The sequence below is a fragment of the Lycium ferocissimum genome, chromosome 9, assembly GCF_029784015.1.
Source record: "Lycium ferocissimum isolate CSIRO_LF1 chromosome 9, AGI_CSIRO_Lferr_CH_V1, whole genome shotgun sequence".
In the NCBI taxonomy this organism is placed as follows: Eukaryota; Viridiplantae; Streptophyta; class Magnoliopsida; order Solanales; family Solanaceae; genus Lycium; species Lycium ferocissimum.
The window spans coordinates 36,720,978-36,741,581 of NC_081350.1; the positions used below are offsets into that span (position 1 = coordinate 36,720,978).

Sequence of the window (20,604 nt, forward strand, 5' to 3'; positions counted from 1 at the left end):
TTCTAGAAGTTATAAATGTGATATCTTAATGGAGGAAACTATGCACAAGTCTCAAAAATTAAGGGTGACACTATATAAATTACTGTAGGATGGTTTAACATTTGAAATTTATGGATCCTAATTTATTTATGCTACTGAATTGGCAGTTTATTGCATGTACAAACATAGTGAATTTATATATAATTTGAGCTAAAGCTACTGAATTATATTGAACTCGTGCAATAAATTGTGTATCCAGCCCTCTAATTGACTAACCAATAAAAAAAAATCATTTTTTTGTGCCGAGTGCCCTTCAAATGCATTGGTCTTTAATTTTTATCCCTCAAATTGGCTGTCTTTAATTTTAGTTCCTTTAGCTTGATACCATGAGATTTGGGGTTCGAATCAGGCTCAGTTAAAAAAAAAAAAAAGAGACAATTTCGCAAGATAAAGTTTTGTAGCAAAGTTAGGCTTGTTCGGGGCCAAAGTTAAGCCTTAAGGTAGAGTTTTGCCTTATACCTGAAGGCAAAACTCTGCCTTAGAGTTTTGGCCTGCATTAAGGTAGAGTTTTCCTATCCAGGCAAATCTCTGCCTTGCGAATTCAAACTCTATCTTGTGATTTTATTTTAAAATTTTTAACTGAATGGGAGTTCGAACCAGAAACCAAAGGGTTGCAAGAATAAAAAGTAAAGACCACCAATTTAATGGACAAAAATTAAATAATACCCCAAAATAAGGGCATTGATGAGCCTAAAACCATGTGCAGCCTGTCCTACAAGGTCAAATTTACATGGTACAAACCCAGGAGGTACAACCCTATAATGCACAAGAAATTTCTCTGACTCTTTGGAACGTCTCATGGTTCCACAATCATTAGGACTTGGCAGATGATGCATCCCATCTCTTTTGAATTTGGTGTCTATCTCTCAAAAATACTATCTCTTCATAAACCTCACCATCTTAAACCCTACTAACTTGGGGCTGTCACAGAGTAAATTTCCACCCAATTTCTCTCTGATTTGCCCCCAGGTGAAAAATGATTCACAACATTCTTGGAACATTATTTCCAGCTACAAAACACTCAATTTCATGCAGGTACTTATAACTTAGTATTTATATGTATTATATTCATAGTTGGGTTGCTGATAAACTGATGGAAAGAAGTAAAGAAATATTGAAGTCTTTGTTGTTAACTGTGGGTCATAAACACATCCAAGAATGGACAATTTCAAGTTGGTTTAAGGAAAAAGTTTTGATTTTTATGAATGTTGTGTTATTTTAGTTTGAAAAATGATTCACAACATTCTTGGAACATTATTTCCAGCTATAAAACAGTCATTTCATTCAGGTATGAGTAACTTTGTATTTTTATATGTATTACTCATAGTGGGGTTGCTGATACGAAGCAAGTAAAGAAACATTGAAGTCTTTGTTGTTAATTGTGGGTCATAATGACATTCAAGAATTGGCAATTTCAAGTTGGTTTAAAGAAAAAGTTTTGATTTTTATGAATGTTGTTGTCTTTTGAGAAGTATATTTGTATTTTTATGTGTACTACTCTTAGTTTGCTGCTGAGTAACTGAGAGAAAGCAAGAAGGGAAGCATTGAAATGGGCAATTTGAAGTTGGTTTTAGGGAAAAAAATTGACTTTTTAGTTCTTATGGATGTTTTGGTAGTTTGAGAAGTATAGTTTCAGAATGGGCAATTCATTCTGGTTTTTACCCCTCTAAATATTGGTTTTGAAGTTTGTAGTTGGTGTTACTTTCAGGGGCAATTTGTTGCTTCTTGATTGGCTGTGTTCAATGGAGCTAGTGGGTTTGGGACTAGTAAGAGGGAGGAAGCTTTGACAGGTAATGGTACGTCTTTCGCTTTCTGTTCTACAAGTATTTGGGAAGAATTTGGTTAAGAATGTGTTATCCTTTATTTAGTAGCTTTTTGTTGTCATAGAGATATAGAATGCCAGGATCATAAGAATCACTAGAAATCACTTTTCTAATGATTTTTTTAGTAGCTCGTGGCACGGGGCTTGCCTAGTGCGGGTTATCTCTCCTGTGTGGGTTGCGAGCTATTGCAAAGGAACGGGGTTTACCCTGTGCGCACCAAAGGGTAGCGGCTGCGGGTTTCCTTGTCATAAAAAAAATAAAATAAAATAAAAGAATCACTAGAAACCACTTGAAACACTTTTAACTCCTTCTCTCTCTATATTGTTCTCCTAACATGCTAACTCATAAATTTGGAAATTCCGTTTAGGACAATAGAAATTTCATTTATTAGTTTGAAAAGAATAAACTTTATGGTGTAGAGAGCAAGATCACTTAAAATGTAACATCAACTCCGCTTATTAATGCTAATAGGCAAACAAGAACATTTAAACATGGTCAACTTACATAACACACACACACACATTTGACTGGATTAGAATTATATTTAAAGTTACTATGTTTATATACTTCAAGTAACTTTTGCTTGTTATTTTTTTTTTTTGTTTTTTGAGAAGGTAACATGTTGTATGTATTAAACACAAAACAGTACATGGGTTGTACTGAAACCATATTTACAAGTGAGCAGAAGAGAGTAAACCAGTCTACAGTTCTAACAGGAACCTAATGAGTCTAGGATAGATATAGTATCCTCTGGGTAGATCTGGTTACACCAAAAAGAAAAAGCTTAATACAGTTAAGTTTGATCTCCTGCATTGTGTTGCTGCTGTTCTCAAAGCATCTAGAGTTCCTTTCTTTCCAAATTGCCCACCAAATGCAAGCAGGGACCATCTTCCATCTGCTTATGTCATCTGCTCCAGCTCCAGCTGCCTCCCAACTAAAGAGAGCTTCAGTAATCTTTCTAGGCATTGTCCAGGCTATGCCTCTGAGATTAATGAAGATCTTCCATAGCTGATCAGTTATCCTGCAGTGCAAAAATAAGTGACCAACTGTCTCTACTTCTTTTTCACAGAGAAAACATCTTGAGCACATAGTCCAGTTCCTCTTCTTTAAATTTTCATGTGTGAGCACAGCTTCCTTTGCCAGTAACCATGAGAAGCATGCAACCTTGCATGGTATCTTGGTCTTCCAAATATGCTTCCAGGGCCAGTTGGTGACTTGGGGTGTTGGTTGGTTTATCATTTTATAGGCTGCATTAACACTGAATTTTCCACTACTATGTCCCTGCCATCTCAATGTGTCATCCCCGTTTTGAGTTCCTGTGAAGTCATCCAGTTGTTTGTAGAACTCAGCCATTCTACTTATCTCCCAATCATTCAGGTCTCTTCTGAGTATCAATTCCCAACCTTGAGGTGACCACATTTTAGCTATAGATCTCTGTTGGTGATGAGCTAGAGCATATATGTCAGAGAATAGATCCTTCAAAGCTCCATTCCCCAGCCAATTATCATTCCAGAAGGATGTCCTGTTACCATTTAGCACTCTGATTGAAACTTGACTCTTTAGAGCTGGCCATAGTACCCTTATAGACCTCCAAAGACTAACTCCATAAGTTGAGTTCACTGGTTTAGTCATCCAGTTGTCTTCTACTTCATATTTGGCCTTGATTACCTTGCTCCATAAGCTTTGAGGGTCTTGAGAGTACCTCCATAACCACTTCAACTTGAGGGCTTTGCTGTGATTCTTCAAATTTCTAATTCCCAATCCACCTTGAGCCTTGCTGAGAATTACCTCTTCCCACTTGACCAAGTGATAGGCTTTTTTTTCTTTTTTTACCTTGCCACAGGAAGTTCCTCCTTATGTTGTCCAATCTTTCAATGACCCCCACAGGAATGGGAAAAAGGGACATCATATAGGTTGGTAGAGAGTCTAATACAGAGTTAATCAGAGTGAGCCTTCCTCCCATTGACAAATATTGACACTTCCATCTTGAGAGCTTCTTTTCACATTTCTCCAGGACATTGTTCCATATACCAGTAGATTTTGACTTGGCCCCCAGTGGCATGCCAAGATAAGTAGTAGGAAGAGTCCCCACTTCTCCCCCAAGATCAGTGCTAAATCCTCCATGTTTGTTACTTCATTAATTGGGAAGAGATGACTCTTTCTCCAATTAATATGCAGCCCAGAAATGCCTTCAAAAAGGACCAGTATAATTCTCAAAGTTCTCAGTTGTTCCACTTCTGCATCACAAAAAATTAAGGTGTCATCAGCATATTGAAGATGCGTAATCTCCTGAATGTTGTGTCCATTCATGGCTACCTCAAAGCCTTTAATCCACCCATTAAGTTTGGCTGTTTTGACCATGTTGTTCAAACCTTCCATAACTATTATGAAAGAAAAGGTGACAAGGGATCACCCTGCCTGAGACCTCTCTGAGCAGAGAAGAATCCTTCTGGAGAACCATTGATGATGACTGAGAATCTGACAGTCGATATGCAAAATTTCATCCATTTAACCCATTGTACTCCAAATCCCATTTGTTGTAACATGCTTAGTAAGAAGTTCCAATTCACATGGTCAAATGCTTTCTCAATATCTAGCTTGCAAAGGATGCCAGGTTTCTTCTGTTTCTGTCTTGAGTCTACTGCTTCATTGGCTATTAGTATGGCATCCATTATTTGCCTTCCTTTTATGAATGCCATTTGTTGAGAATCTACCAATTTTTCCATCACCTTTTTCAGCCTCTCAGTCAAGACTTTTGCAATAATCTTGTAAATGCTGCCTATTAGGCTTATAGGTCTGAATTCCCTCAGCTCCTTTGCACCATTCTTCTTAGGGATCAAGGCAATGTAGGTTGCATTGAAACTCCTTTCAAATAGGCCATGGGAATGGAAGTTGTGAAACACCCCCATGATGTCTTGTTTAAGTACCTCCCAACATTTGATAAAGAATCCCATTGTAAAGCCATCAGGTCCTGGTGCCTTGTCCGTAGCACACATTTTCAAACACCCCAAAACTTCTTGCTCATCGAATCTGCTTTGTAGCAAATTCTTATCTTGCTCAGTTATTGTTGGACAATTCCCAAAATTGCTTGCAGGTCTCTCATTCTTCAGTCTCAGTGTAGAGTGTTTTATAGAAATCTACTATCTCATTCTTGATTCTCTGTGGATCTGTGATTAATTCTTCCTGTATCATTAAGTGATCAATGTTGTTGCACCTTTTGTGAGCATTGGCAGTCTTATGAAAGAACTTTGTATTCTTGTCTCCTTCTTTGAGCCAGATGGCCCTGGACCTTTGCCTCCAGGCCACTTCTTCATTCTTCAGAAGATCTTCATACTTCAGCAATAGTGATGCCTTCTCCTCCATTTCCCCTTCAGTTAGAATTCTTACTTCTAGTACACTGTCCAGTACTGCCAATTGATTAAGCAGGTCTGATTTTTGTACTTTCAGGTTGCCTTGGCTGCTTTTGCTCCACTCTCTTAGTTTACCTTTCAAAGCCTTCAATTTACAAGCTAGAATATAATCAGGTTTCCCTTCGAAGTCAAATGTTGTCCACCAGCTCTTAATTTTATCAACAAAGCCATCAGTATTCAACCACCAATTGTCAAATTTGAAATATGACTTTGGTTGGTCCCAATCTCCACATTGCAGAACAATAGGGACATGATCAGATGTCACTCTCTGAAGGAGAGATTGTTTAATATTGCTAAAACTATCATCCCACTCTTCAGAGATCAGGATTCTGTCAATTCTTGAAGCACTAGTGTGATTGTCCCCTCTGTACCAAGTATAAGGACCTCCTTCTAGCTGAAGATCAATAAGACTCATATCCTCTATGAAGTCTGAGAATTCCACCATAGCTATGGACCTTTTCCTACAATTTCTTTTCTCTGTCGGGAATCTAACAATATTGAAATCCCCACAAATTGCCCATGGGCCTTCTATCAAACCCCTGACAGCACTTATTTCCCACCAAACCTCTTCTCTTTCAATGTCACAATTTGGAGCATACACCCCTGTAATATGGCATTCAAAGTTCTGTAACTGGCCTTCAAATCTGCAAGTCAAAGTATATGACCCAATCTGAAAAATCTCCCCTTTCCATACCCTTCTATCCCATATCATCATGATTCCACCTCTAGTTCCACTGGCTTCTAGACATGCATAACTTGCCCATCTTCCTCCCCAAATATAATTAACAACATCTTCTATATCCCCCCAAGCTTTGTTTCCTGCAAACATATAATGTCTGCACCCCAATCAAGAATAGAATTCTTCACCAACCTCCTCTTATCCATGTTATTTAATCCCCTCACATTCCATGTGACTAATTTGAGCTTCATTGATCAATTAAAGTTAAAGCCCTTCCCCTGCTCCTGTTTCCATTACTTTTGAATTTAACATCAAAGAGGCCAATCCCTTCAGTTCTTGTGTCCCCTTGAACCTGCTCTTCTTACTATTAATCTCTGATTCCATCTTCCTTGCTTGTCTACTACTATCAATCTGCAAGAGAAGTTCCATGGCTTCTTCTTCGTGCCCCTGAAAGTCAACTCCAAACAATTTATTTAGCTTGAGTAAGTATCGGCGGACCCAAATAGGCGTATCTGTTTCTTTGTCTGAGCATCCATCTTGTTGATGAACAAAATTGGTTCGGCATCCTCAACTTCCCAGATTTCCCCACAATTCCCCAATTCTGCAGTATATCGCAAGTAAGCTTTGGTTCCTCCATTACTGTGATAGACATCTCTCCGCTGGTGTTCACCAGTCGTTTTTGTTCTCCCTTTTTCGAGCTTCTTCTAACGTAGGTCGACAATTCTCTGCTCGTCGAGTCAATACGTGAAGAGTCCACTAATATCCTGTTAGAAGTAGGAGTAGAAGGGGAATATTGTTGTTGCAACACATCCGCATATGTGTCTTTGTGACCCTCTTCTTCGATCATATGTAATTCTGCATCGTTCTCTCGGAATTTTCCCCCGTTTTCTTCCTCTGGTTCTTCCCTTACCCCGAAATTTCTGCATGCATCACATCTTCTGAATAAGAATAAGTCTCACTTGGCACTTGTTGAATCGCCTGATTCTGATCTGGATTAGAGAATTCCAGTAGTTCAGCCAAGGATACTCCTCTTGTTTCTTCCACGGGCTTTACCAGAATATCATTAAAAATGACTTGGGCTGCTAGATCTGGCCCAAGCTTATTTTTAAGAGACTTTCCAGGTCTGGCTGCAGACTTTTGGAGCTTCGATTTGAATTCTTGTGATGAACTGATCATATGCAGTGTATAGTACATAACATCAAACACACAACACAACTAATGAGCAATTGATATTCCAATTTCATTCAGTGTGAAGGAGTCCAGATCCCACTTGTGGGATTACACTGGGTATGTCATTGTTATTCAGTGTGTAGGAGGTTAGTCCAATATTATGTTCAGCTTACGCTTCCAATCTAATAACTTAAACTATAGCATTTAGTATAATCGCGTGAAAAACATCTTAGGCAGGACCATTACAAACATGTACATAGACCAATTCACGTCAATACTTAAATGAACTTTCTGGTTGGTTTTACTTGGTTTTGTTACTTTTTTTGCCCATTTATTTCGTTTATGTTTTAGTTTCAATGATGTTTGTGAGCAAACTAGGTACTTATTTTCACATAATATTATTAATGCAGTTACATCCACATTGCAGTTGGCAATCTTCTAGCATTTTATGTTTTGAAGGGAACTTTTAAATCATCTGTGAAATAATGGCTCGGGGAAGTCAACCGCGCCCAAGCAACAAACCTGCAATCAGATACAGGTGTAATCTACTTGAGGGAGCACTGTTTGAACTCACTGATCTTGACCGAGAAAGTCATGCCCCTATTTCATCCGAAAATAAGGAGAACCCTAAAAATTCTGAGTCTTCTGAAATAATGAGCACAAGTGAGCTCATAACAGCAGTTGGAAGTATATGGGATTCTGCAGCTCGCCCTCTTACACGGATCCTATCTAAATCAAGATCTAGATGCAATAACGCCGATCACCAAGAAAACAACAAATATGGTTACTCCACTGCAGATAAAATTTCTGGCGCTTGTTTTTCAACTTATGATTTCCCAATACCTGTCAATGTGGATAGTGATACAGATTCTTCACCGCTGGTGCTTGCAAATGTGGAACGTCTGACAGCAAACCAGAAAGTCTTGTTCTTTGGTCCTCTTTTAGGAAATTCTCCTCTGTTGAGTCTCCTCCATGGCGGATCTACCATGCATCCAGATACTCGTAAAACAAAAAATCTTGCCAATGATTTACAGAGTGTGTATGGTTGGATGCATGAAATATCCTCACTGAAAGTTAAGCATCATTTAAATTGTGCTAGTATTGGAAGCTACGAAAGCAGAAAATGTACCATAGAAGACACGACAAACAGCCCTTCAAGTTGCTGCTCAGATGTGGATACAATAAATGCTGATTGCCAGGCTGATATGGAAAAACCGGCTGGTTCATTGTTAACTGAGATTGCGAAGCACAATGGGATCAACAAGGTGTCAACCAGTAATTCATGTCTAGGGCACTATAATGAGGTTTTTCATGAGAAAAAGTCAAACACGCTCGAGATTCCTTGTTCTAAAAGTAAGTCAGTAGCCCATGAGTACTCTCTTCCTCCAACTTGTTTTGCTAGTGTTGACGACAAAATTGATGCGAAGGATCAGATGTATGATTCTACAATCAATGAAAAAGTAGAACTGAAGGAAGAGCTCAGTTCTGAAGTACAGATCTCCGTGGTAAAGGACAAGCCTCATTATGCACTTGCAAAACAAGAACATGCTTTTGCAGGAGCAATGGCTGGAATTTTTGTCAGCCTTTGTCTTCATCCAGTTGACACAATTAAGACTGTTGTTCAATCATGTCACAATCATCAGAAACCACTTTATTATATAGGAAAATCATTTATTTCTGAAAGAGGTATATATTTATTTGAAACTGCACATCACTTTTCAGTATGATAATTCCTTACATGCAATGAGACACTTCTCTTCTTAGAGCCTATCTTTTGACCTTTGAAATTGTTCGTCAACTTATCTCAGGAGTAACAGCACTTTATCGGGGAATTTCTACCAATCTTGCTTCATCTGCACCAATATCTGCCCTTTACACCTTTACATACGAATCAGTGAAAGGGGCTTTGCTTCCTCTTTTTCCTAAGGTGAACACTTATCTCCTTTTTTTTTTTTTTTGTCCTTTAATGTTAAACTTCCCCTCAAAATTACTGTCTGCAGCAAGCGAGAATGGAATTGGGGAAAAAATGAAAGCAGACAATTAGGCCTCCTAAGTTTTTGGACTTATATAAATTACTAAAGGATAAAAGGAGAAACTGGTCTATGGCCTGTGGTAACTATAGTTATATTTTCCACTGGTATACTTTTAAAAAAAATAATTGGTGTATTCCTAAGTGTTACGTGTTTTCCCGTCACACAGGAATATCACTCTTTTGCACACTGCTTGGCAGGGGGTTGCGCAAGCATTGCCACTTCATTCATTTTCACTCCAAGTGAGCATATAAAGCAACAGATGCAAGTGGGCTCGCACTATAAGAACTGCTGGTAAAGTTCCTGATAGAGTTAAGGAACATCCTGTGCTCGTTGCTACCACATGTTAAAATTTCAGTTGGTCCTCTGCATTGTGAAATCTGTCTCACAAAATCGAGTTAAACTCACAGGAAAAAGTAATCTAGTGAATGTTTGATTACCTTAATAGGGTTATTGGTGTCTTAAGTCAAATGCTTCTTCTTCATTATCTGGTTTGCTTTACTCTTGTAGTTTGTTATAGTCATTTGCTATTTCAACTCAGTACAGTAAGGAGGGCTATTATTGCCTACTGACAACATCTTGCTTTCTCATTTATGCATCCGCAGGAATGCCTTAATTGAGATTATAAGAAGTGGTGGTTTGCCTTCACTATATGCTGGATGGAGAGCTGTACTCTGGAGGAATATTCCACACTCAATCATTAAGGTTATTTTTGACTTTAGCAATCTGCCTGTGCATTTCTGTAGAGAAATGGAGAGCAGGAACTTGATTGCTTTGTATTCTCTTTCATCTCAGCTTGATTTCATTTGTACAGTCTTCTATTGCTCGTTTATTGTACATTAATAGTCTGTTTCTTAGAAGTGCTATTTTGACTGACAGTTCTATACATATGAAAGATTGAAGGAGTTGAGGTTTTCATCAGTTCAACTGGGCAAGCAAAATGACACACTAATGACGGTTAGTTTTCTTACTATTTAGTAGTCCTTTGTCCATCCTCCATCTTTGCCATTATAGGCTCATGATATATAATTCTCTGGCACTTATATTCTCACTTCTAGTATTGGCTTTAAGGATTAAAGGAATTGATGGTCAAGGCTATCATTTCCGTCATTAAAGTTTGTAGTTGAGGCGATGAAGCCTTGGTGTTCTTGGTTCCACTTCCTGTTACAAAACAGTAAAAAAATTCTTACTTGTTTACTCCTCCTTCCAGCTTGCCTGTGGCGGATTAGCTGGATCTACTGCTGCACTATTCACAACTCCATTCGATGTTGTCAAGACAAGATTACAAACACAGGTTATTCATCCGATGTGTTTCCTTTTCTTGTTCATTCTAGTTTTAACAGATGTCAATACGTCATATAGTTTGCTTGAAACTGGGATCAATTTTAAAGCCTTCAAAACGTGTTCAGTTGCTCATTTCGCATCCCTTTATGCTATTTGAGCAACTGATTTAAGACCGGTATCAGTTTAAGCCTTTGGAAAGCATTCAGCTTCCACATTTCTCATATTTCCCATTACACTATAATGACTGACTGATTTATAAAGCTCCTAAGAAAGTCTCGGTCATGCAGATTCCTGGATCTGGGACTCAGTTAGGTGTATTTGGCATACTTCAAGAAATTGGAAAGCGTGAAGGTTTGAAGGGTCTATACAGGTAATGATTTGATAGAATATTGAAGTAATTTAATGATAATACTCAATTTAATATTTAACATGTTTAGCCTAGCCATTTCATTTGTTCTAATAATAATGAACCTTGATTTCACGGCAGGGGCTTGAGTCCTAGATTGATCATGTATATGACCCAGGGAGCACTTTTCTTTGCATCTTATGAATCTTTCAAGAGGGTATTTTCTTTGGAGGTCCCGCAGCCTAAAACAGAAACGGGTACATATGAACGTATGGAAGATGATCCTGCAACATTACCTTCACCAAGCTAACAAAGGAAAGATCAGTTCAAGGTAGTGTAATCTTGCAGCAATGTTCCAAGTCAGATAATATGCTTTCAAGATTAACATGGATATTTTCCTTTGGGCTGGAAGTCCAAACAGATTATGAAGGAAACTGATGTGCTAACTACTGACTGGTTCTCTTAACACTTCATAGAAGCAAGCTGGCCGATTATCCATTGAATTTTGAACCGTGCACCAGCTAGCCCTCGGGGATTTCTCGGTTATCAAAAAACATGGGGGCATTTTCCTCGAGTTTTAGGAAATGAGAGGGGAAATTGGAGAGGATGTAGGGATGCCTACTTTTGTACTATAATGTAGTTTTGATATTTAACATTAACATAGGCGGTCCGACTGATTTGTAATTGATTAATTGATTGATTGATTGATTAATTTCTAGTGAGTCTGCAATAAAGTAATAATTGCTTGTGTAGCCTTGGCTTAGAACGCTATTCAAAGAAATGTTTATTTTTCCTTTTCTTGTTGATTTCTATAAACATGGATGAAAAGTGAATTAGCAAATACTTTTCCAGCAAAGACAACAGAAACCTATGGAATTATTAATCGGTCAAGGTAAACCAAGGATTTTCCCGCGAAAAAACAAAGGTAGTAACATATAATTTTCTTTTATTTAATTAACTTGTTAGGAACTAGCATATATCAAAAACAAGACAGATGTAATAATCGAGAAAGAAATCTGGAAACACAATAGATGATACGCTCTACTAAATAGATTTCGCAGAAAATCAACTATATCCAATCTTGGTTGGCCTTTCACCACTAGCCACAAGTCATCCCCGTATTTTGCTACATACGTGGGTTCGGTCCTCCAAGGCCTCGTTAGAGCTCTTTTCAACCTACTCATGTCTAGATCGATCGGTTTCGGGTCAAATAGGAAGAACTAGAAGATTCCACCTCTGGAAAGCGAATACACGAATTTACTGGAAAAAATCACGGCCAACGCAAGCAAAAATCACTATGTAGAAGGTAGAGTAGCTCAAGTACTCAAGAACTTTAAAATGAAGGAAAGAGGACAAAGAAGAAAAGACCTCATACAATCACACATTCTCTGCTTCAAGCAGTACAAAAATATATAAGGGCTCCACTTCAAGTAAGCTACACAATTATCACCATGATCTTCTCAACTATCCTGAAATTGTGCAAGTGCCCACAAGAGCCAACCACGTCTTAAGGAAGAACTGGAGCATGAAACACTTTGACCTAACTGGAATATGTCGACATGTCGGGGCAGAATCAGTAGTAAGAAAATTTGACGCAACCTTAACATAACTTTTATTCATTTTTACACAGATGTCTTTTACGTAGATTCAAATGAAGGACTGCGTTGACAAATAAAATGAAAACCATTAATGTATTATTAGTTAATGGCAGTTCACAACAAAGTCGTTGTAGTATAGTGGTAAGTATTCCCGCCTGTCACGCGGGTGACCCGGGTTCGATCCCCGGCAACGGCGTTTATTTTTTTATTTTTCACAATCTTTGTTGTTCATGCCTGAAAACTTTTACTCTTTATGTTTCTTCTCTTTTTTTCCCTTACCTCAGATGACCATCGTGAGAATATTAGTCCAAAAAATCATCATACGGTGAAAACTTTTACTCATAAAACAACTATAGAGTATGTAATTGCGATTTTCTTTCATTATTCTTGAGCTTTATTCTCTGCCTTCTATATTACTGTCCCTACAAATACATATGGTAATAACATTCCCATTCACGATACCAGGGGTGGAGCCACCCTTCCCTAATGGGTGTCAAGCGACACCCCTTTGCCGAGAAATTATCTAAATTACGTTGTATAGATAGGTGAAATTTTGGTTATATAGATATGTATATACCCAATGTTGACACCTCTTAACACAAGCTAAAGGTTTGGTGCAATGGCTGAGGGGTTGCAAGCATCCCCTAAGCTCACGTGTTTGATCTTGGACAGCTACATATTTATTCTTTTTGACTCCCCTTAATATGAATATATTTCAAGTAGGTAATAACATCCGCATTCACTAAGTTAAAATCTTAAATTCGCTTCCACCATTATGTTAGCCCAACAACCTTCTTGGAACAGTAAGAAAATCAGTAATGTTGATCCTGGCATATAAAATTACGAAAAAAGACAGTACTTCCAAGAAGGTTGTTGTAGTATAGTGTTTAAGTATTCCCGCCTGTCACGGGGTGATTTCTCTTCAAAAAATTACTGTAAGGATAATGTTTTCCTTCCAACAACAGTAAGAAAATCAAAATCCTTCTCCAAGAATGTGAATCTTTTGGATTCATACTGGCCAGAATGTGCATTTCATGAAAAGCTAAACCTTTTGATTGTACAAAAAGCCTGAAGTCCAAACCAAGATTGCAAGTTGTGATTAGGTGGCCCCAGGGCTATTTATTATTCAAAATGGTAATATTTACATGAAGCTCTCAAAGAAAAATGTACCACTTAGTTGATACAACAAAGTGTTCAAACTTCCCTTATGACTTTCTTTCCTTCAGCATCTTGTGGCCATCATAAAAAAATTACAAGTAGGCTAAGTTTATATTAGAAATTTTTGTATGGTTGAAAAAAATTGAATGAGATTCCTATGCCCTCCCTATCAACTAACAATATAAACAGTGTGGTGTTGTGGCATCTCTAAGATTTTGACCCTATTCCAAAAGAAAAAATACATGGATCATCCGGCTGAATATCAGATTTTGACAAGCTCGAGCATGCTCCTTGTGTACACCATTCGTATCTTGGTTCCTCTCGAAATTTCATGCACAAAAGGGTTGCATCCGGATGATCTCGAGTTCACAAAGCAGCCAGTTTTTGTATTGAACTCCAATATATTGAGTGAGTCGTTCTCGTTCAAGACTATACTCGACCAATTGGAGAGAATGGTGGATTGAGCACAAAAGACGGGAAAACTTGCTCTACTTTCTTGTGTACTTTCTGTTTCTTTTCCTCTCTGACTGCATTAATCAAGCCTTTAATGTCATCTTGAACAAACACCCTCAATGTGTTGGATTGCAAAGATTCTATGTTGTTCTCTCGTCCCACGGAAATCGAGGTTTCCATTGAATGCAAAATTGAGACACAAATAGAGAATGCTTGTAATGCTGATAACTGAGCATGGAAATCAACTGAATATTGTCCATCCTCCTTAAGTGTCATCGTCAATGCTGGAGCTTTATCTTTTCTTCCCTGTATACAGTTTGAAACAATGAATGATGAGGAAAAGACACTCTTGAGACAAAGCATTATCAGTACTAATCGAGCAGATATAGTTGCCTATCATCTCAACCTCCAGGAATAACATGAGAAATGATGATGAATTTAAACCTTGATGCTAGCGAATAATGAAATCATTATTTTGACAGCTTACACTAGATAAGTTATCATTGTTACTAATGAGAAACTTGAGCTCTAAACATTATATTCATTTTACTTCTCACTGCTTAGAACAGAAACCCTTTTTAGAACGCCAGTTGAACATAATAAAAGATCGGAACAATGACCTTACCCTTGAACAGTCTTCTCAAAAGAAGTGAAGACGACTCAACAAGGGAAAGGCCGAAGCCGGATATAAGTACACCGAAGAGATGGGGATGCACCTCTTCTTCAAGGTGACTTTGCAGTAAAGTTTATTATTACCCTAAACGTATAATATAAAGTAAGAGTCTTCTTTTACAATTATTGACTATGATTATTCCTACCCTTGCAGTGCTAATATATTCATTAGCCTTCAGGAAGAGCACCTTTCTCTGTCTATTCAAAGATAAGTTAAGTTGGTGCATTGGTTCCCAATTCCTACTCTCCTATCTATCTCTCTTGCCCTTTCACAAGGAATGCTCAATTAGCAGGACTAATTACTTGATTCCTGTCTATCAAGATTGCCAAGGTCTAAAAAATTTCTTTAACATAATGCCTATCAGACATGTTTAGGAAACAAGAGTATTACCTGAATGAAAAGTTCCAATGGCTGCTGACTCTCCACCAGAGGACGGTTATCATCAATGTGAATATTTGGATTGCCAAATATGTGAAGCGGACATGCCATGTCCCAGCCGCCACAGTCGCAACCTCCGCCTATCCTCCATCTATCCAACAAGGGAGAAGGACCAGGACTTTCAGTAGTTGGAAGACCATGGTGTCCCGAAGGGATCACAACGTTCACCTTGGCAGGTCCCACAGTATCTTTAGGTCCAATTCTTCGTTCAACCACAGAGAGATCCAGTAAGTTTGGAAGTTGCTGATCAGCCTTTGCATCCCCACTCCTGAATTTTAAACTCTCCCTCTTTTCAAATGGTACCTCTATAGCAATGGCTGCAATTTCAACCTGTGATTGCATTTGTACCTCTTCAGTTTCACAATTAGCTCCAGATGATTTTTCATCAGAGGCCTTATGTGCATTAGTGACATCAGGGGAAGAACAACAACTATCTTGCGTAGAAACTCTTTTTCTTGAATGGGCTGTATCATACAAGACAAACTCAGTCACCATTGAGTTGTCACAATTTCCAGCATTTTTTAAGTCTGTACATAAATAACAGGAAACTTGCATCTGCCCAACCAACAAAGGTTCTTTAACGCTATCTTTCGATCCCCATCCACTAGCATTGCTCTTCCTTTTGTGATGAACAGAATGAAATGTGTACACCCAATTCAAGGTATTCTCCACTTTCCACGACTTTGCGACAAAACTATCTTCAGGAGACTTTACTGAGAAATCAAAAAAGGGCAATCCATTTTTCTTATCCGATCTGAGCAAGCCATGTAAATGAGCTGGTAAATTCTGCACATTCGAGTTATGGATCTCTTTCTTCATAGACTGAGGATCACAATCCAAAGGCTCCGCTATGGTTGAGAAATCATGCAATAGAGATTTATGAACTGCTCTGCCTCTACTGACATTAACAAGCTCAGGTTCGAAAGTATAACTCAATGGACTTTTCAGAGACTTAGATTTACCAAATGGATCAAACATCTTTCGGATAGGGCTGAAACGGGATTTTTGGCTGGGGATACGGGAGCTATCACTTTCTGATCGAGCAGGCGAATGTGGTAGTGCTAATTTTGCAGACAACGATTTGGGTAACGAGGCAGATGGATCCCTCTCCGTTAGTCTGTTAACTTCACGTAGACGATCAACAACTGATTGAGACATTATGTTTGAATCCTGAGCTGACTGTCTTAGTGGAATTTGAGCCCTTTTGTTTTCTCTATCATCAGAATTTAAAGAACTTCCTATAGAGCTATCTATGCGTGAATTATCCTCATCCGGACCACACAAAACATCAACAATGCCAAATGAGAATGCAGTGCCATTGCCCCTAGAGAACTCGATTTTTCTTCTTTCCTCAACAGCATCAGTTTTCTTGACGCGCGTAACATCTTTAGAACTTTGATAGACAGAGCCCCTCTTTAGGATATCATTTCCTTCCAAATGCAATTTCCTTGATGGAGCATCTTTACAGGACACGCTACGATACCGATGAAAGCTTATCTCAGTGAAGTCATCATCTACAGACAATACTTCTTTGCTGCATTTGGAATTTATGGAATTTCCTTTGCTTTTTCTCCTCGCAGACCCCACTTTTGGGATTACACTGGGTATGTTGTTGTTGTTGCTGCTGCCTTTGCTTTTTCTCCTTTCACCTTTTAGATGGTGTCGCGGAGATGGAAGCACAGTTGTAGGACTTCCATCTACAACACAATACTTGTCGAATTCCAACTCCATATTTAGTCATATCAGTAGATCTGCAACCTATTAAGAACAAGGTAATAGGTCATTCACAGTAGAATTGACAATCTACTGAACATAGTGCAATACAATTCAAAACAAACATCAGAGAGATACAATTAATCACAGAAGATTTTGAAATTTATTGGACAAACATCTTATAGGGAAACATTTTTATGAACTAAACCAATTGGAAATATGTAAAGGTTGACGTAAAGCTTGGATTTTTACAACTCCAAGACTCCAAACATGCCTTCAACATAACAGAAGTTCAGGATAAAGCAAACAACTAGATCTAAGAGAAAGACTCTAAACCAAGAAACCACAATGCTGCCATGTGTTTCAGTTGCAAAACTGAGAATATGCAACAACAAAAAGAAATAGACAGGACATACCCATGTCTTTAAATTGAAAACAAGATGGCTGAGCAAAGCTAATGGACTAGCAAATGCACAAGTTCAATGGGAGCCTAATGATAAATTCCATTGTTTAGAACTAAAAACCCTCAAAGGTGCTAACTTTGCTCCAATTTACTGAAACCAATGCAACAAAACAAAGAAATCCCACAACCCCAGTGAATTATGAATCCCCTAATGTGACTCAAGAAGATTGAAAAAAAAGTAGAATTTATTGTAAAACAAATCTTAAAACACTTGCATCCAAAGGAAATAGAAGGCACATCTGCTCATGAAAACAGTCCATTACCATACCCCACTTGGTGTTAGAGAAGTGAAGCAAAAGAAAAACTCAACAAACTGCTAGCAGAAGCAATCATTTCTTGTAATGTAATCTCTTAAGCACAAAGTCTCATCCAAGAAAGCACATTTCATATTCATATATTCTCCAACAGGTGTAAAAGAAAAGATACCAAACCAGTACTTAAAGAGCATTCAGTTTCTGACTTAAAATGGTACTTAATATTTCTCCAAGAATCAAGAAAAGTACATTGGTAAAAGAATAACAACAATTAGCACCAACCCACAAAAAGTTACACCATATAATGAGTTAATAACCACAATTTAAAAAAAAAAAAAAATCAATAAAAAGAGAAAGCATGCCTTGTCGTAGAGATAAACACTGGGAGCAAAAAAAGGGTTAGTGGGGTAACAAAATGTACTAAGTGAAACTCTCTCTCTTTCTCACATGAGAGACAAAAGAGCTGCCAAGCTGCTCTATATGTCCACTAAAAAAGCTAACTTTGACTCATCATCATATGCTTTCATGCTGTGTTTCTTTGTTCTAGTTTGCCTCTAGTGTGAGCTTTTTCTTTGTAGTGTGTGGCCTTTCTTTCTTGCCTTCTTTCACTTTCTTCAATGTTACTTTTTAGGACACTGTTTTAGGCACATTCAAGATGGCAAATTTCCAATATTAGCCTTGAAGAAAGGACTAATCAAACTTTATTTAGGGGCAATATTGTAAAACAAGGAGGGGACAGCCCAATTATTAATTGGAGGAATCACTGCACAAGGATTATTATATTTTATTGGGAATAGCAGATACTGTTTTCTCTTGGCTCTTTCTAAGCTAATTTAATAATTTTGTTCAAATTTAATATGGGACAGGATTCTTATGATCAAGGTGATTTCCCAAATTACAATAATCTTTTTTTATTAATGGTGAATTGAATGTACTAGATTTCAGATCCCTCCAAAGAGGCAATTACATCAAGATCCTTGATTCTTGGAGTATTAGACAAGTTTGCCCCTCAATAAATAAAACAACATAAAACACATATGGAAAAAAATCACCATTTGAGATTGTGTTGTTACATATCAAGGTGCTATATCAAGACATATCATTGACCAAATACAATAAGATAAAATCAGCTTATTTACCAAATATAAAATAGATAAATCAGCCTGAATATGTAATTGATATATAATTTTGGTTTGTAAAAGGGAATCAGAGTAGTTGTCACTATTCTAGAAGAGAAATCGTTATTTAACACGTTGAACTACATCTATTTAGCGTAAAAGACAATCCTAAAGTGAGCTTATCAGTTTTCTTAGTTTAAATTGTTCGATCAAGAAGGTGATTAGAATCAACTAAACGGAAAAATTTGTTGCCCAAGTGACTCACAACTTTCCTTTCACCCCAGAGAGCACAAGATTATAACATCAAAATGTGGCAATTACTAATGATATAATTTATTTTCTGAAGAATTCATTCATTTCACTATCAACCACTAAATGGCCTTAAGTTTTTGAAGTGAAGTACAAGGAACTTTAATGGGGAAAGGGACAGTTGCAAGTAATGGTTTGGTAGGGGAACTACTTTGGTGGATACTTTCCAGACATGGAACCATTTATTGTAAAACAAATGATAATCTCAAGTTGCTCATGAGTTTCTAGTATATATTATTAGGTTCAATTTTCTTTAATGCGTCCTTTCTAGATCTACTGTAATCTATACATACTATGACAATAGCAAAAATTATGCCTCGGTTTCAAACAATTGGGTCGACTATACGAATCCTCACTACTCCTCTTAAGCTTAATCCATCTTGTCGTCACACCAAATAAAAATAAAGATAAAAGTGAATATTATAGAGATTTATCGTGAATTGACAAGTTTTACGCTGGCTGTCAACCTACGGCAACCCTCCTCCTTTATTCGGGCTTGAGTTCAGCAATATATGCAATTACTTCCTCCGTTCACTTTTACTTATGTAGTTTGACTTTGCACATTCTTTAAAATACAATAATTGATATGGGTATATTGCTATAATACCATATTAATTTATGTTTAGTCTTAGGTATTAAGAAATGATTTGGGAAACAAGTAATTAATGCTAAGGATAAAACATGAAAAATAATATGTTTTTCTCTTGATATGCTAAAAGTGATAACTAGAAGTGAAAATTTATTTTTAATATAGTGAACAAGTAAAATGATAGATTATATACTATGGCATTAAAAACAAATGAATAGAAGTGTAGAAGTTATCTGCTACTTGGTTCTTTTGGTTGAATTCTTTGATGTAGTTATCTTAAGCTTCAAATGTGTCTAACCTGATTTGGTAAGGAATTTAATTCGATAGTTGTATACAATTGTAAGCGTGGTAGTGTGGTCCAGCATATACCAAGTAATTGAGTGATGAATAATAATGCTCCTTTAACTTGCCGTAAAAAAAATCCTTCTTTTGAGAAGCAATTATGTGTCTTCCATTTATCAAGACCGAATAAACTAAGGCCCTATTTATTTTATGCAGGTTAACATGATTAAATTTGAATATATATTTAATGAGTATTATTTTTAAATTTAAATACTCTAAAAGCTAGCAATGTAACACTAATAATGGTTGGCATTGATGGTTATAAGGTGGATATATAATGTGTGGGTAATTGTTGTGTGATAATAGTAGATATGGTGATGTTTAAAGATCATTCTATATTTAAAATAATTTAATTTTAAACGTCATATTTATCAAAAAATTCTCATTCATAAATTAGGGAGAAATGAATTTTTGGCCCTTTATAAACTTTTTTTAGTTTTATGACAATTTTATAAGAGATCTTCATTTTTTATACATAAGTGATCTGAAAAAGACATTTTTTTCTACTCAAATTGTAAGAGGCCAAGAGATCTTATTTCCTCCATAAATTATGTGTTCAACCAAACATCATCTTAGGCGAACGGAGTGGCACATAAATTATGTGTTCAGTCAAACATCATGTCATGCGGACAGAGTGGCACATAAATTGCTACGTTTTTTGTTTTTATTTTTTCATTTGTAACCCTTTTTTAATTCTTTTTGTCAGGGTATTTTG

At 37.1% G+C, this 20,604-nt stretch overlaps 3 protein-coding genes and 1 non-coding gene across 20 annotated transcripts; 2 read left to right on the top strand and 2 right to left on the bottom strand.

The window, feature by feature from the left end:
* Window positions 1-797: 797 nt before the first annotated feature.
* On the top strand, window positions 798-11,533 carry LOC132030532 (mitochondrial aspartate-glutamate transporter AGC1). 15 transcript variants are annotated; one of them, XM_059420199.1, is made up of 11 exons: window positions 798-1,074; window positions 1,748-1,835; window positions 7,134-7,238; window positions 7,532-8,807; window positions 8,930-9,048; window positions 9,321-9,445; window positions 9,757-9,856; window positions 10,031-10,108; window positions 10,362-10,445; window positions 10,723-10,805; window positions 10,923-11,533. In XM_059420199.1, the coding sequence occupies exons 4-11, from the start codon at window positions 7,607-7,609 to the stop codon at window positions 11,089-11,091; spliced, it is 1,959 nt and encodes a 652-aa protein (XP_059276182.1). In that variant the 5' UTR covers window positions 798-1,074; window positions 1,748-1,835; window positions 7,134-7,238; window positions 7,532-7,606; the 3' UTR covers window positions 11,092-11,533. The 15 variants fall into 15 exon arrangements, with proteins under 15 accessions (XP_059276182.1, XP_059276185.1, XP_059276184.1 ...); XM_059420202.1 differs by having other exon boundaries at window positions 7,549-8,807; XM_059420201.1 differs by having other exon boundaries at window positions 1,748-1,829.
* On the bottom strand, window positions 2,592-3,494 carry LOC132031871 (uncharacterized). The gene has a single exon (XM_059421751.1). The coding sequence runs from the start codon at window positions 3,492-3,494 to the stop codon at window positions 2,592-2,594; it is 903 nt and encodes a 300-aa protein (XP_059277734.1).
* A 970-nt stretch (window positions 11,534-12,503) lies between the features above and the next one.
* TRNAD-GUC (transfer RNA aspartic acid (anticodon GUC)) lies at window positions 12,504-12,575 on the top strand. The gene has a single exon. It is a non-coding gene; the product is annotated as a tRNA-Asp (tRNA).
* A 903-nt stretch (window positions 12,576-13,478) lies between these two features.
* LOC132030534 (uncharacterized) lies at window positions 13,479-18,122 on the bottom strand. Of its 3 annotated transcripts, none has more exons than XM_059420213.1 (3): window positions 17,546-18,122; window positions 15,054-16,859; window positions 13,479-14,296 (listed from the first exon to the last, which is right to left on the bottom strand). In XM_059420213.1, exons 2-3 carry the CDS (start codon window positions 16,830-16,832, stop codon window positions 13,967-13,969), a joined length of 2,109 nt encoding a protein of 702 aa, XP_059276196.1. In that variant the 5' UTR covers window positions 16,833-16,859; window positions 17,546-18,122; the 3' UTR covers window positions 13,479-13,966. The 3 variants fall into 3 exon arrangements, with proteins under 3 accessions (XP_059276196.1, XP_059276195.1, XP_059276197.1); XM_059420212.1 differs by having other exon boundaries at window positions 17,541-18,122; XM_059420214.1 differs by lacking the exon at window positions 17,546-18,122 and adding an exon at window positions 17,231-17,529.
* Between the last annotated feature and the right edge of the window lie 2,482 nt (window positions 18,123-20,604).